This window comes from Panthera pardus, unplaced genomic scaffold (assembly GCF_024362965.1).
Source record: "Panthera pardus isolate Hobbes unplaced genomic scaffold, ASM2436296v1 HiC_scaffold_17, whole genome shotgun sequence".
NCBI classification, from domain to species: domain Eukaryota; kingdom Metazoa; phylum Chordata; class Mammalia; order Carnivora; family Felidae; genus Panthera; species Panthera pardus.
Genome location: NW_026526732.1, coordinates 29,046,966 through 29,062,705, shown reverse-complemented (window position 1 = coordinate 29,062,705; position 15,740 = coordinate 29,046,966). Strand labels below are relative to the sequence as shown.

Here is a 15,740-nt window from a genome sequence, read left to right as displayed (position 1 = left end):
CAGAAAAGTACATGGCAAGTTATACATTTCTACACAAATGTCAAATGTTTATTTTCAGGCACATTGGCATTTTTGATTGTAATAATTCTAAAGTAAACCATACTTTCTGGCCCTCTTACAGTTAAGAATGTCCAGAGTCAACATGATGAACACACCCACGAGTAACTCAAGAGACAGCCCTGCCCGCGCTGGAACACAAGTGGGACAATTGCCCCCACTCGGTTATGCTCTTTGAGTTGCTATCTGCTTTCCAGTTGTTCCGTGTCCACTGCCGAACCCCCCACCCCCCACTCCTCAGAGCTATGCACCTGCCGTTAGACCCCAGCCTCCCTCCCAACCCTCTCATTCCGAAGGCTTATTCTTCTGTACCTACTACCTCAACTGAGCTGTGATATGGGAAAACCAACCCCCAAATTAAAGCTATGTCTAAATCAAAGAGACTTCAAATAAGGAGCAATTTCAAGGGTCAAATATAAATATAGAAAATGTCCTTTTAAGCAACCAAGAAGCATTGTCATTGAAGGTAATTATGATCCCATTTGCTTTTCAAAGAGCACTGTTAACATTCTATTTAACTAAATAATCCAGTCTTTATATTCGCCTGAGAAAAATACTGGAGTACTTAAGTTTCAGACTTCGTTCATACAGCAGACAGCAACATCAAGTTAGCACCCGTCCAGGACAGGACAAGCCTTTATAAACTTATGCACAAGTATTTTTCAAATCAAGTGTTTTATTTAAAAAAAATTCATAGTAAGGTACAAGCAAAAAAGGAGCATGTAAAAGTTAACAGAGACAACAGAAACGTTAGCAGTACCAGCAAATAACTGTATGGTCCATTCTGCGCAAGAACTTCAAGAGAACTTGAAGGCAGAGATACATCATGGACAATACGCTTTTGAAAAATTAAAAAATTAACTTTACGTTATTATAGCTCACTCTTGAAGTTTCTGGACTAGAAAATGGAGAAGACTCCCAAGACCTATTTTCTTTCTCAAAGGAATCATCTTCTTGGAATGCAAATTTCTGCTTAAGTGCATGGGATATTAAAGACACTGGATCCCAGTGTGAATCTTGTCTTTTCCTCTTATGAATGGGTCTACCTCCAGGTGACCTATTTAAAAAAAAAAAAAAATTGAATTAAAGCCTTGTGTAATTAATTTAAGCTCCTTGTTGACAAACATGCCAGAAATACAAGCATAATAAATTACAATCTAATTATTCTTCAAGAGATTGAAAATTTTTGCCAAGGAATAAGGAATCTGGAAGGCACAATGAATTAGGAATTAGAAAACCAAGAAACCGATGGGGCACCCGGGTGGCTCAGTCAGTTGAGCGTCTGACTTCGGCTCAGGTCATGATCTCACAGTTCGTGGGTTCAAGCCCCATGTAGGGCTCTGTGCTGACAGCTCAGAGCTTGGAACCTGCTTCAGATTCTGTGCTCCATCTCTCTCTACCTGCCTGCCCTCCAGCCCCCCACCTCTCTCTCCCTCTCTCCCCCACAAAAAAATAAACATTAAAAAAAGAAGAAAAAAAAAAAAGAAAACCAAGAAACCAGGAAGTCTGGTTCCTAGATGTTTAGACTGAACAACTAGATGATGGTGTTGTTGCCTTTACTGAGATGCAAAAGACTTAGGGCAGAACAGGTTTTCATTAAGCCATAGGACTAGGTGAGATCACCAAAGGAAACAATGTGGATACAGAGAGAAGGGGACTGAGGTCTGAGCCAAAGGAAGAAAGTGTTCCAAGGAGGAAGGGACCACAGACAGTACCAAATACTGCCAAGACGTCAGGTAAGAGGAACAATAAGAATTGACCATTAGATTTAGTACCAGCGTTACTGGTGACCTTGACAAAGCACAGTTTTCAGTGGAGTGATGGGGACAGAGACCATATTACAGTGGGTAGAAGAAGGCGGTGAGAAATGCAAACAAAGTTCTGATGAGAAGAATTTATATCAGAAAGAGAAGCAGAGAAATAATAATAGCTGGGGATATACATGTTTTGAAGATGGTAAATACTCAGGTATGGGGAGAATAAAGTAGAGAAGAAAAATTTGATGATGTAGAAGACAGAAGGGATAATTTTAGGTAAAATCCTTGAGAAGATAAGAGAAAAGGAGACCTAGTGACCAAGGGGCGAGCCTGGGCATGAGCAATGGCATTTCATTCACAGTAACAAGAGAGAAGGCAGAGAACACGAACAGTGACTGTAACTGTGAAGATGTGGCAAATCTTATCTGACTCTGTAGTAATGTATAATGCACGGTTAGTTGTAGAAAAATGAGATACTGGGGGTGGAAGGGAGACTCTACCAGCCTCCTAGCTGTGTCTCCAGTTATGGTAACAGTCAGTCACCGTCTTACACTGACTGGGCCCGGTGATGCCAATAAGCCCTCTGGCTGGAACAAGTGTGCACATTCAGCCACATTTTTCTCTGTATCAGCTTCCTCACACAAAGGTCAAATCATACCCTCATTAATAATGAAATGATGTGTCTGCCCTAACACTATTATACAGAAAATATATTTTCTCACTAAAAACCTCATTGAGGGATTTCCAGATGAACATGGCAGATCTCTGTGAAATCCTACTAAAATGACAGTAAAGAAATTAAAAAGATACATACCCACAAAGACAAAGAAATTACGAGAGAGTGGGTAAGAATTGCAACAAAACACTGGAAGACAGTGAAGATAGTGGAGGGTGAGCTGCCTTCCTGAAGGGGCTCCCCTGAAGGGACTGAGGAAAAGTCTACACACTGAATAAAATGTAAAACTCAAGACTGAGTCCCCAAGTGCCCAGCATAAGAAATTAAAAAAGGAACTCTCCAGGGAACATCGTCATGAAATTTCAAATCAGGACTAAAGAGAAGATCTTAAATGTTTCAAGAATAAGGAAAATAGATTTGATACATAGCCAGGAATGAGAATGACATCAGCTTCTCCACAGGAACAGAAGCTAAAAACTGATGGAACGATGTCTTCAAAATTCTGTGGAAAAATGGTTTTCTGCCTATTGTATACCCAGCCAAACTAGCAATGAAGTGTTAGAATAAAATAATAATTTTCAGACCTGCAAAGCCTTATAGACCCTTTCTCAGAAAGGTATGGGAAGATAGGACACCCAAGAAATGGGTGAGGCAACACAAGAGACAGGGTAGAGAATGCCATAATGATGGCCAAGGAAATCCTTGGCATGGCAACAATGCAGCAGGCTTGGGGGAACAAGACAGTAGAGCAAACAGAGAGCTCCTACAGGGGAAATTATTTTAAAACGAAAAAGAAAGAAACTCAGAGAGACAATTATTAGCTGCAATAAAAAATAAAATTATTCAACAAGTAAAATGTAATCATAGCATAAGGAAATGGCTTACCTGTGAATGTTTACTGTTATAAGGATGTAAATTCTGAATACTGATTTAAGTAAAGACGATGGATTTAACTATATTGGGAAGATAGAATAAGAAGTGTATTTATGCGTACATGTTAGGCGGTAGAATGTCTGAAAGGATGTACTCCTGAGTTTTAACAAGCGGAAATATAGTTAAAATATCAAGAAATAGCAAAAGGAAGTAGTACACTGTTCCAAAAATATGGAGATAAGACACTAAAAGAAACAGTAAAAAAAAATTGAAAATGATTCTTTCTGGGAGAAGTGTTTGGAGTGAAGAAGAATCAGAGAGAAGACCTGTCTATGTTTACTTTGATAAATATAATAAATCATTACAACATCACTAATAGAATTTTGATTCATTTCTCAAGTTATGATAACATACCGTTCCACAGCACGGAGCTTAACCTTATTCATATCCTTTAGAATGTCCAACATATTCGGAACATCTTTATTTTCCTGGCTTTTCGAACGATGACTGTCATTAGTCTTACTATCACCTAACTGCTGTCTTTTCACTTCACTTGCTGAGTTATCTGAGTTACATGTATTATTAGTTCCTGGCCATGTGAGTGAACATGGACGTTGCGGAGAAGAAAGCTGAGGGGGCACTGGAGGAGGAGGAGCAGGTGGAGGGAAGAACACTGAACTTGAAAATGGATCTGGTTTGACACTCAGTTCAGCAGTTCCTGGCGATGGCCTTTGTCCCAAACTGCTAGGTTCGCTGTTCAAGTCAAAGAGGCCTAAAAACAAAGTAGTCTGTTGAAAAAATCATGCAAAATTCTCTCCAACATAACACATAACACTAATTAGAAACAAAAAAGGAACAATTTCAGTAATGCTACTAAAATAATGACATGGTGGCCAGGAAAAAGAAGCAATCCCATCTGCTTAGTAATTTTTATAAGAGTCAAACCAAAGAATAAGCTTATTTTTAATCCAATTAGGATTTTCTGGGTAGGCCTTTAAAGGGAGGAAGGGTAAGAATGCATTTTAAAAAGAAATCAAAAAGTGCTTTTTCAGTAATTAACATACAGTCTGAATTTCATCCTCTATTTCAAAAAGCTAAAACACAATCAACAATTCGTAGTTAGAAACATTCAAACTGGTATATTCACTCTATGATGACACTGTAGAAATGCCCAAGCATATATTTTCCAGGCAAGGCCTAGGACGGATACTGAGTACTTAACTTTTTCACAACAGATTTGCTCCCAAAAGACTTTTTAACACGACTGCTTAAAAATAATGTGTGTGTATATTTCATTTTAATTGCTATTATTATATATCAATATGTATAATATTTATGCATAAAATACATAAATATACAATACTGTATAAACATTTCATGTTATATATAAATTATATGTGTGTATATGGATGTGTACAGATACATGTATATATTATGCATGTGGGTGTATGTTGTTTAAAACCAGTCACATCTTGGGGCGCCTGGGTGGCGCAGTCGGTTAAGCATCCGACTTCAGCCAGGTCACGATCTCGCGGTCCGTGAGTTCAAGCCCCGCGTCGGGCTCTGGGCTGATGGCTCGGAGCCTGGAGCCTGTTTCCGATTCTGTGTCTCCCTCTCTCTCTGCCCCTCCCCCGTTCATGCTCTGTCTCTCTCTGTCCCAAAAATAAATAAAAAACGTTGAAAAAAAAAAATTTAAAAAAACCAGTCACATCTCTAAAAATTTAGAAAAGGATCATCTGGAAAACATTATTCAACCTGAATTTAGTGAAAGAACAGCAGCAATAACTTCAAACTACAAATACATGAAGACCTTATATTCATCTTCTTTCAAATTAATATATTCTTCCTCATAAATATCGATGCTTTTCTGAAGAGTTAGAAAAGTTTACTTAGAAAACAGCTTTTCAATACAAAAGTACAATCTACAGCAGTACAGCTGGAACCAAAGCCATGCCCCTCACCGCAAATGTGTCTCCATTTATTCTACATAAACATCAGACGTAGCAATATTACACCCACGATATCCTCGACATATTTAATGTCATTCACAAGACACATTAGCATCTGATGCTCTCATTTGGGACCGTACTGACTGAAATGAAATGGTAGGTGAGCACCATCTAACTAAGACAGAATGCAGCATGGCACTCACCAGCGTTTGCACGGTTTTTCAGTTCCTGCATTTGCACAATTGCAGCGATCTGAGTGCGAAGAAAAGTCAGCTCATCTTCGAGGGCAGCTATTTTTTTAACTGCAGCTTCATTTACAGGCCCATCGTTTTTGGTTCGTTTATTCTGTCTTGGAGCAGGCAGCAATGGGTTCCAAACTGGTGGCAAAGGATGGAAAAATTCCATTTTCTTCTCTTCTTCATTTTTCCATATGCTATTTCTGTGGGTAGAAGGAAGGAAAAACTGAGGGCGAAGGTGGAATTTCCCCAAAGAAATAAATTCTTTCAGACAAAGAGGAATGAAGACACAAAAACAAAAATCAGAGTAGCTCTCTTTATCTCATCATTGTCTCCAGACTCACTGAGGACAAGCACAACAGCTTATGTAACTTTGTATTCTCAATATCTAGAACAGAACAGTTGCCTTTAATAAGTGACCAATAAGTGGTCAGTGAATGAAGGAACAAGTCTTGCTTTTAGACTGTAAAACAAAAATAATTGTCTTGTAACTGTTCTACCTAATTGGTTTAAACACAGTACAAATTGATTTATTTAGAAATAAAGTTGATTTACTTAGAAATTCTACATACTCTGAATATATGGGTACTGAATGGCCTTGTACTAAGCATTATGTCAGGGTTAAGTTTATGGTATTCTAATTTTTTTTAAATAGATAAACCACTTTGATACATAATAAATTTAGCCAGAATATTTGGATAATTGACCCTTATTGTGTTTATAGCCTATATCTGAATATACTAACACTAAGTTAGTACTCCCGAACAGTAACACATTCAAATTTCAAATATATTTATTTAACATCGTTGCCTGGTACACAGTAAACACTATTTAAGTTTTGGCTAAATATGTAAAAAATAACCAAATATGGTATCTAGCATAGGAAACAGCTTTCTCCTAAAAATGGACATAATGATTTTGACACCCTTTTAATATCATTCCTTCCTAGGCCTACATTAAGAGAAATGGGAAATAAAAATGTCATCCTTATTAGGAAGATATTAGTAGGTCACAGGGCAGTAGACAGACACAAGATTCAATTAGTATGATCGAACTTCAACACGTGCAAGAATTAAGATTACAGCCCATATCCCACCTTCCACAGGAAGTATGTAAAATTACCGAAATCTGAGATAACTGCCTTCTTCATCATTTGCCACACGCAAAGTATCAGCAAAAGATGGAACTACAGATCCATAGTTACCAGGGTCTACAGAGTTCAATAGAGGGATCAACTAAAGTAAAAAAGGGGAAGAAAAAAAAAAGTCAGAGCTTTGCTGGGGTGGGGGGCAGGGGGTAGAACACATGCATGCCCATGGAAATTGCCTAAATTAAAAATCCCTGAGTTAAGAGGAAAAAGGATATGCAATAGAAAAACATGCACCTGTTAGCGGGGCAAAAAATACTGAGGAAAATGTTATCTAAAGTCTAAACATGTAGCAATATTCTCTACCCTGGTTAATGTCATCTATCATAAAACACAAACTAGAAGAATAAAATAAGCTATTCAGGTGTTGCTTTGTGTCTGCCCATCTTTGAATGTAATTACTTAAAGAAATAAACACAAAAACATGCAAGACGTTTTTGGCTTTCAGGAAACAGTTCTTCTTTTGTTCTACTCTATCTCTAGAAGTACCTGGGATTATTGTATACATAGTGCTTAAACAATGCATGTTGACTGACTTACCTCAAAATTAGGCCTGGGACAAGGTTCTAGAGGAAGAATTTTCCCAATAAGACGAACAATACTCCGAGTTGATCCATAGTCTTTATTTTCTCTAATCTGCAAAACCTATTTACACATAGAACATTGTTTAAAAACTACTCTGTTAGGGGCGCCTGGGTGGCTCAGTCGGTTAAGCGTCCAACTTCGGCTCAGGTCATGATCTCGTGGTTTTCGAGTTTGAGCCCCGCGTCTGGCTCTGTGCTGACAGCTCAGAGCGTGGAGCCTGCTACAGATTCTGTGTCTTCCCCTCTCTCTGCCCCTCCCATGCTCATGCTCCGTCACTCTCTGTCTCCCAAAAATAAATAAATGTTAAAAAATTTAAAAAACTATTCTGTTAAAGCATGTTTATATATCCATGAAGAAAAGTAGATGTAAAGGATGCACTAACACTTATTTTGAAAAGAAAATACAGAAGGGCATACTCAAAGTATTTTCTTCAAAGAATTAAACTTTGGGGCACCTGGGTGGCTCAGTCTGTTAAGCATCCAGCTCTTGATTTTGGCTCAGGTCATGATCTCAGAGTCCTGAGACGGAACCCCTGTCCAGCTCTGTGCTAAGCTCAGAGCCTGCTTGAGATTCTCTCTCTCTCTTCTCTCTCTCGCTCTCTCTGTCTCTGTCTCTCTGCCTCCCCTGCCCCTGCTAGTTCTCTAAATAAATAAACTTAAAAAAAAAAAAATTAAACTTTATTCATATTTGTCCTAAAAAGAAAAAAAAAAAAAAAAAAAAAAAAGGATGGGAGTTAACATGTGTAATATTCCAGAAAGAAAGGTCTTTTAAGAAAGCACCACAGGGGCACCTGGGTGGCTCATTTGGTTAAACATCCAACTTCAGCTTAGGTCATGATCTCCCAGTTCGTGCCTTCGAGACCCACGTCGGGCTCCATGTTGACAGCTCAGGGCCTGGAGCCTGCTTCGGATTCTGTGTCCCCCTCTCCCTTTGCCCCTCTCCTGCTCATGTTCTGTTTCTCTCTCTCAAAAATAAATAAACATTAAAAAAAAAAAAAAAAGGACCACAAATTCATTTTTGTCCTATTTCTGATAGTGACAAAATACTTTACGGAACTTTATCCAGAAAAATTGCCTCCTCTCCTCCCAGCTAAACATATCTTTTGGCCCAGTCAAAAATTGACAATTTCAGTTTCTCAAACAATGAGGTAATACAGAGTGCACTTATGTAATTCCTTTCAAAGGTGAAATAAAGAGGGGGAATAAACTAATCCGGCACTAGACAATTTAAGAATTCTTTACTTACAGTGAACTATATCTGCCAGAAGTCAGTTCTTAAAAAGATGATAGAAATGAAATACGCTACTATAATTCAAGTAACATCTTGTCTTTTGGCTTGGGCTTTCCAGATTGGTGTAAACAATTCCCACAGAAGCCTCCTCAAAAATATGACATAATATTTCTGCTTTTGGCAGAGATTTCAAGACAAAGAAAGCACTTTCTTCAAAAAGCATTAAAACTTGGACTTTTCATTTTTCCTAAGATCCCGTAACAAGGAGAGTTTATTACAAGCAACAGACGTAGGTAGCATCCTAACAGCATCTTCTTGGAAATGGACATACAGTTCTAGAACTCAGGAAACAAATCTGGGATTTAGATGGATTTGGGAATCATCAGCAGACAGAATACATGATAGGTAAAAATTAAAGCCATTTGACTAGTTGAGAAAAACTGGGGCTAGAGAGGAAGATCCGGAAGCCACTGGCACAGAAAATGCCATTCCTCTACTTTCAAATAGTAAGATTCTGAATGTATCCGATCACATCCAAACACCTGAGCTCAGAACCTTACTATTTGAAAGTAGAGGAAACATTAAAACATTAAACTGATTACATCATAGGGTGCCTGGGTGGCTCAGTCAGTGAAGTGTCCAACTTCAGCTTGGGGTCATGATGTCGCGGTTTGTGAGTTCGAGCCCCGTGTCGGGCTCTGTGCTGACAGCTCGGAGCCTGGAGCCTGCTTCAGATTCTGTGTCTCCCTCTCTCTCTCTGCCCTCCCCCACTTGTGCTCTCTGTTTAATGTTTAATAAAAAATTTGAAAAATCTTTTTAAACAGATTACATCTACTGGCCTCATAAGCTTCCATCAATTCTGCGATCTCAGTCTCCACAACATCCTCCATGTATTCTGTATTATTCTCCAGTCACTCTGAAAAGTCCTCTGCCACTTGGCCCAGTTCTATCTATCCGACTGAATTACCCACTCACTACGTTAATAACACGAGCTCTTTTGCGTATAGCAATTTTCCTCATGGTCTCGAAGACAAGCCAATGTTATCCTAATTGCCAAGCACTTACGCATGTGCCCAAAGGGCACCACTCTACCTCCAGCCCTGGCACCAGCTGTTTTTACCTGTCTTCTAATGTCAGATTCACACTCCTCTACAAATTTGACTCTGCTTTCGGGAGCTTCCTAGGCTCTAAATTCCTAAATCAGTTCCAAGGAGCACCACACAACAGGATACCTAACTACACGTAACTTTGTTTCATTTGCAGTGTTCCCTCTGCTCCATTAAGACTGTCAACTCCAGGGACAGAGATGTGTTTATGTTCCTTTTCAATCCTATAGGGTAGTAGTCCTTAACCATAAATCACAATCACCTACACCTACAATCACTTCAGAAGTACATATTCTCCAAAAGAAAAAAAACACAAACCAGATATGTAAGACAAATTTTCTAGTAGCTACATCTGAAAAAGTAGAAAGAGGTAAAATTAATTTATGTTCATTTATTTTTGAGAGAGAGACAGACAGACAGAGCAAGGGAAGGGCAGAGAGAGAGAGGGAGACACAGAATCTGAAGCAGGCTCCAGGCTCTGAGCTGTCAGCACAGAACCAGATGCGGGGCTCGAACCCGCAAGATGTTGATTATGACCCGAGCCAAAGTTGGATGCTCAATCAACTGAGCCTTCCAGGAGCCCCAAGTGTTTATTTTACTTTTGAAAGAGAGAGAGGGAGAGTATGAGCAGGGGAAGGGCAGAGAGAGACTGGGAGACAGAGGATCTGAAGCAGGCTCTGTGCTGACAGCAGAGAGCCCAATGCAGGACTTGAACTCACAAACGGTGAGATCATGACCTGAGCTGAAGTTGGATGCTTAACAGACTGAGCCCCCCAGGCGACCCGGACTTTACTGATGTGACTTTCCTACCAAGCAGAGTTGTTTCAGTGATAGGTTCATTACCACTCAAAAAGTGCTCATCCTCTCGATATTATGTGTTCTCATATTACTAATGGATAAATTACCCCAACTACTCTTAGCTGGAGAAAATAAATTACAAAAACAACAATATTTAGAAAGACTACAAATCCATGCTGACTTCAGCTGGGTATTCTGCACAGGTATATTCTGCGACCTCTTCAGAGCATGTGTTGTTCTCTACTGTCTTGCCCAAAGCAATCACCAATCTCTGAAATCCCCAAAGCCACCATTTTTATTACCTGGCAGAAGCCTTGACTCTGCTCTTACTGAGAAAACCAAGGACTCCAACTTAACATACCTCGATTTTTATTTCTCTCCATTCCAAACCTCTCCACCATCTCTCACTTTTACCCTACTCAACTGTCTGTCTTCTTTCCAAGACTTATTATTTATATTCCTTGCCCAGCTACCTTCTCCAGGACATTGCTCCATCACTCGCTCTTTCATTTGAATTTTTAACTTTTTTTTCCTATCTATGAGGTTCTTCTCCAATGCTTGCAAACAGGAAGTTATCTCTAACACTGGAAAAAAAAAAAAATGTCGATCCTACTCCTTCAAGTTGATGGCTCTTGATCTCTTTTCACAAACTTTTCAAAAGAAAGTTGCTGATGCCACTACCCTTCCTTAGTTATTCTTCAAACTACACTACAGCCACCACTCCACCTACACAAATCCTTAAAGGTATCAATAATCCAATAATAAGCAAATCTTTAACTACTATTCAGTCCTCATTATCTTCAATGTATTCTTGAAATTCAAAATGCATCAGTAACACCCAACATCTTCCATTATGTCACCAAAGTCCCCGAATTCAAATATCAAAAGAATGCAGATAACCACAAATCTGAAATCTCTTTTTCCTACATTCTAGAACTATTTCTCTATCTGTAGGATATTTGTATTTATGTAATCCAACAGCACATCTGGCTCACTTCACCTCCTGATTCAAACTAGTTCCTCATACTGAATTGCCTATTTATAATATAATAATTGCCTATTTATAATTTATAACCACTCTTCAACTTACTTTTGTTTAAAATCTTGAAAGTGTCCTTGGCTATTCTCTTCTAATTCACCCCAACAAATAGCAATGATTTGCCCATTCTATAAACTCCCCAACTATTCTTTCTTATATTCAATCTTGTATTATAGTTATCTGTATGTTTTTATTTGTCATGTTGTATTTTAAGCAGTATGAATACAAGATCGCGTATTGTTCTATATCACCCAAAGAACCAAGCATATTGTGTTGGATATGGTAATGCTCCATAAGTAGAGAAAATTGGATGTGCTTGTACTTCTTAGGCCTAAGTCATCCTCTCTCCAGATTTATTCTGAATTTGTTGAGCTATAACTTGCCATTATATACCCAAATATCAAACTTAAATTACTTTAAATAAAACCACTGGATAATTAAAATATATTTTACCTGTGAAGGTCATATCTATATTTTGCTGCATGTGCACCTTTTGCTGGCATTTGACCTACCTAGTAAATAGGTTGCTAATAATCTTATCCTCCCCCTCCTCCCACCCCCTCCCCCCACCCTTTTTTTTAAGTAAACTCTACACCCAACTTGGGGCTTGAATCCACAACTTACAACCTGGAGATCAAGAGTCACATGCTCTTCCGACTGAGCCAGCCAGGCGCCCTTAATTTTATCCCTTTTTTTTTAACGCAAACTACCTAAGGTACACTATTGCAAACTCAGCTTTGTTACACCTGAAAAGTAACAATCTTGCCTTAAATTAAATGTTTACATATATATAGATCATTTTCAAAGTAAGACCCAGCAACAAATACAACAGGTTCATTCAAATCCATTAAAAGACATTTACCTGGTCTATGGGAACACCGAAATATTCCAGCATCTCTCTTAAGATATTCAGTATGAGTGACATTGATGAAACAAATACATAAGCGAATTCAAGGAAACATTATCAGTTTCTTGATACCTTCCGGAAAAACAATTTAGAAAATATTACTCTTGACCAAAAAACCAAAACAAAACAAAAAACAAAAAACACGATTGCCACCAAACTGTAGTAAGTAACCTGGAGGAATCCTTTCGTTTCACATTACACCATCAACTAATCTCTTTTGGCCAGCAGTATTTTGAAGGAAGTCAAAGAGAGAGAGGAATGAAGACGTGGGGAAGGGCTGATAAAGGAAATTTCAATTTATCAGTTAAATTGCACTAAAAGTTCATAAGATGTTTCAGCCTTAATAAATATCAACCAACAATAAATTGGACACTTAGCAGGGAAGCCTGTAGGTTAGCTGCGACAGCGAAGTCCCCGCTCTCCTGGAAGCTCTGGGTTGAGGAGAGGGATGAGTTCAGCTCCTGAAGGCAGGCAGGGGGCCGACCCACCGCTTTAACAAATGAACAGCGGCTCTTCCTCACAAACGAATAGGGTACCATCCATCCCCCTCGCTCATTTTAAAGGCAAGGAATTTGGACCCCAGATACGCGACGTGACTCAGTCACCCAACTAAGTAACAGGCCGAGACTAGCCCCGGTGGTGTCAGTCGCCTTGGCCGCAAGCTTCCTCAGGGGCTCTCCTAACCCAGAATGATCGCCTTGCTCACCTTCCTCCGAAGCCAAGCCTGCGAGCAACCACCGGAACACCAAGCTGCGGTCGTTAAGAAACGCTGCCTCGAATCCGCAGTCAGCGACGCCCTACGTGTGCCCGTCCTGGTACCGGAGCGCTCGGACGTCGACTCGTGTCCGCCCGCGCGCCTCGGTTTGCAAGCCACAGACGGTAACGACGCCCCCCACCGACCCGGGGCTGGACACCGAAACCCCTTCCCTCAACCTGGGTAACTCCGCAGGGTGCTTGGCCCTTACCTCCGGTCTCCCACCCACCTTGCTGCTCGCCCCGAGGCCTGGCACAACTTCCGCGTCCTTGAACGAAAATCAAACTCCGCGGGCCAAGCCAGTTTCCGAGCTCATTGGACAAGCCTAAACAAATGTGCTTCTGATTGGCTGCGTTATGACGTCAGGCCAGTTACGGTTATTTGGGCCGGCTACTGGGATAGTTCCTTCTTCCTCTAGGGGGCGGGCCTTCCGCGAGGCAACCAATAATAGCCTAGAGACAGCAGGTGGAACGGGAGGGCGGTGCGAAAATGGTGACGCAAGCTCCTGACGCGTCCTTAGGTTCCTCCATGCTAAACTACTGGTGTCTACCACACGGTGTCATGAAGCTATTAAGGGTCTTGAGCCAGGCCCGCGATCCGGAATTCGTCCCTTTTCGCAGTGTCGTCCCCTATACACCCAGACGCTAAGCGGGGCCGCGCTCTCCTCTTCCCTTGAAGTCGCTATTTATTGTCTGATCATTTCAAACATTATCTGCTTATGGGATTAGCAGAACCTAAGCAGTCTTCGAAGGATGTGCACCTTTGCAGTACTTACTATGTTCACTCACCAAACGCTCCTGGTTATCCAGGCTATCAAATATGGACCGGATGTTAACCTGGCCGAGTATTGTTAAGTAAGGACTAAATCCTATCAAGTGATACCCATTTTTAATTCTGGTCTGGGTTTTACTGGCTTCGTAAGACAGAGCAACATCTTTTATTCCTACTTCAGCCAAGGATGCACTGGAATGACATGACAATTTAAGATCAACTGTGCCTGCTGCTGACCTACATTAAAATAAAATTTTTAAAAATGGGGTATTTTGAACTAATTTCTCTATGGTCCACATTTACTCATTCAATACGGAGTGTTACGTGCCAGGCACTATTCTAAGCATGGGAAATGCAGTAACGGGCAAGACCAGTAAGGTCCTCACCCTCCTGCAGATTACATTCTCGTAGAGACGTCAGAGAGGCTATCCCTGAGCATTTTTAAACCCCATCTCTTTCCACTCTTTTCTTTATAGCACTTATCACCACGTATATTCATGCTACCGCTATCGCCAAACTAGACTGTAATCTCTAGAACAGGTACTTTTGGCTTGAACCATGCTGCTTCTCTAGTGCGCTTTAGAAAAGTGCCTAGTATATGGGACGCCTGTCTGGCTCAGTTGGTGGAGCATGCAACTCTTGATCTCATGAGGGGTCAGGAGTTCAGACGCATTGGGTGTAGAGCTTACTTTAAAAAAATAAAATTTAAAAATTCTTAGAAAGTGTCTATTATATATAATGAACAATCAATACTTGAGTAAGATAACTGGATATGGGACAAAAGAAAACAGACATCAGAAATGATCTATAACTAAGTAACTGGCAGAATATCCCAGTAGTCCACACTAGGTTAAGGATGAAAAGGCAGAAGAGGCTGTTGGACAAGGTATAAGTGAAGGCAAATGGGTCAGCCACCTTACTTGGAATCAGTGAGTCACAATTTCTTCAAGTACCTTGTCCTTTCCCTTTGCCCTCATAAGTAGCCACCTCCCTTTCCAGTCTGATATCAATCAGCACATATTACAGCCAGACCAACACTTCCTCGGAGAATATTAGAATAGGAACCAGCACTAAAGCTACCTTCACCATGCACACTACACCCTCCATGAATGTTTTGCTGACAACTTACCCCTAACATTCTTCAGAGATCTTTCCTCCATTTTGTTTACGAAAGCACTCATACATACCACATCTTGATAACCTTTTGAGATTTGACAGTATTTTTCAATTGCTCGTGTTTACATGAAATTATTTTCTTGGCCTTTTAGAATGATGCAAGATTCAGGAAAGCTTTTTTGACTTTAGTTACCTTTTCTGTTGTTTTTGAGTAATGTTCAGAAATACGGTGGCTTGCTTTCTAAGATTTTCCTGATTGTGTTCCCCTCCCCCAGTTTGATCTAAGCCCTCTCCTATGGTCTCTACACTCAATGATTATACTTTTGCTACTTTCTTCTCAGTGTGGGGTCCAGTCCTGTCCTTAAAAGGGAGTCTTGTCTTGGCTGGTGTTTTGAGAGTTCACTGGGGAAAATTGTCCCAGTCTCTCCAATCCTTCCTTTGGGTACCTTGCACTCACTATGGAGAGGACAAAATCCAAGTTTCAGTTGAGTAATTTGAGATTCTCCTTTTCTCAAGTCTGCCAGACCCTACCCCAACTCTTCCTTCTCACATAGAAACCAATACCAGGCAGGTTGATGGTTTTCCCCATTTGATATTTGGAGGTTCATCACCTAGTTTAATTCCAAAAGCTGTCCATAGGTATTTGGTTTTGCCATCCAAATGTATTTTTCCAGAACTACTAACACTTTATAGATAATCATCATACTATGTTCTGGATCCCCAACACCAAGAATGTTTT

General features: G+C 40.1%; 1 protein-coding gene across 3 annotated transcripts; it reads right to left on the bottom strand.

The window, feature by feature from the left end:
• Window positions 1-713: 713 nt before the first annotated feature.
• Window positions 714-14,846, bottom strand: MTFR2 (mitochondrial fission regulator 2). 3 transcript variants are annotated; one of them, XM_019420493.2, is made up of 8 exons: window positions 13,067-14,846; window positions 12,532-12,637; window positions 12,316-12,432; window positions 7,236-7,340; window positions 6,671-6,783; window positions 5,516-5,751; window positions 3,778-4,135; window positions 714-1,114 (listed from the first exon to the last, which is right to left on the bottom strand). In XM_019420493.2, the coding sequence occupies exons 3-8, from the start codon at window positions 12,376-12,378 to the stop codon at window positions 907-909; spliced, it is 1,083 nt and encodes a 360-aa protein (XP_019276038.2). In that variant the 5' UTR covers window positions 12,379-12,432; window positions 12,532-12,637; window positions 13,067-14,846; the 3' UTR covers window positions 714-906. The 3 variants fall into 3 exon arrangements, with proteins under 3 accessions (XP_019276038.2, XP_019276037.2, XP_053760431.1); XM_019420492.2 differs by lacking the exon at window positions 12,532-12,637; XM_053904456.1 differs by lacking the exon at window positions 13,067-14,846 and having other exon boundaries at window positions 12,532-13,053.
• Between the last annotated feature and the right edge of the window lie 894 nt (window positions 14,847-15,740).

Excerpts from the sequence above, each read along its gene's own strand:
- MTFR2 (XM_019420493.2), bottom strand. The coding sequence starts at position 12,378 with ATGTCACTCATACTGAATATCTTAAGAGAGATGCTGGAATATTTCGGT. Across the intron at positions 6,784-7,235 it reads GTCCCAGGCCTAATTTTGAG|TTGATCCCTCTATTGAACTC; the intron begins GTAAGTCAGTCA and ends TTTTTACTTTAG. Across the intron at positions 1,115-3,777 it reads AAGCTCCGTGCTGTGGAACG|GTCACCTGGAGGTAGACCCA; the intron begins GTATGTTATCAT and ends TTTTTTAAATAG.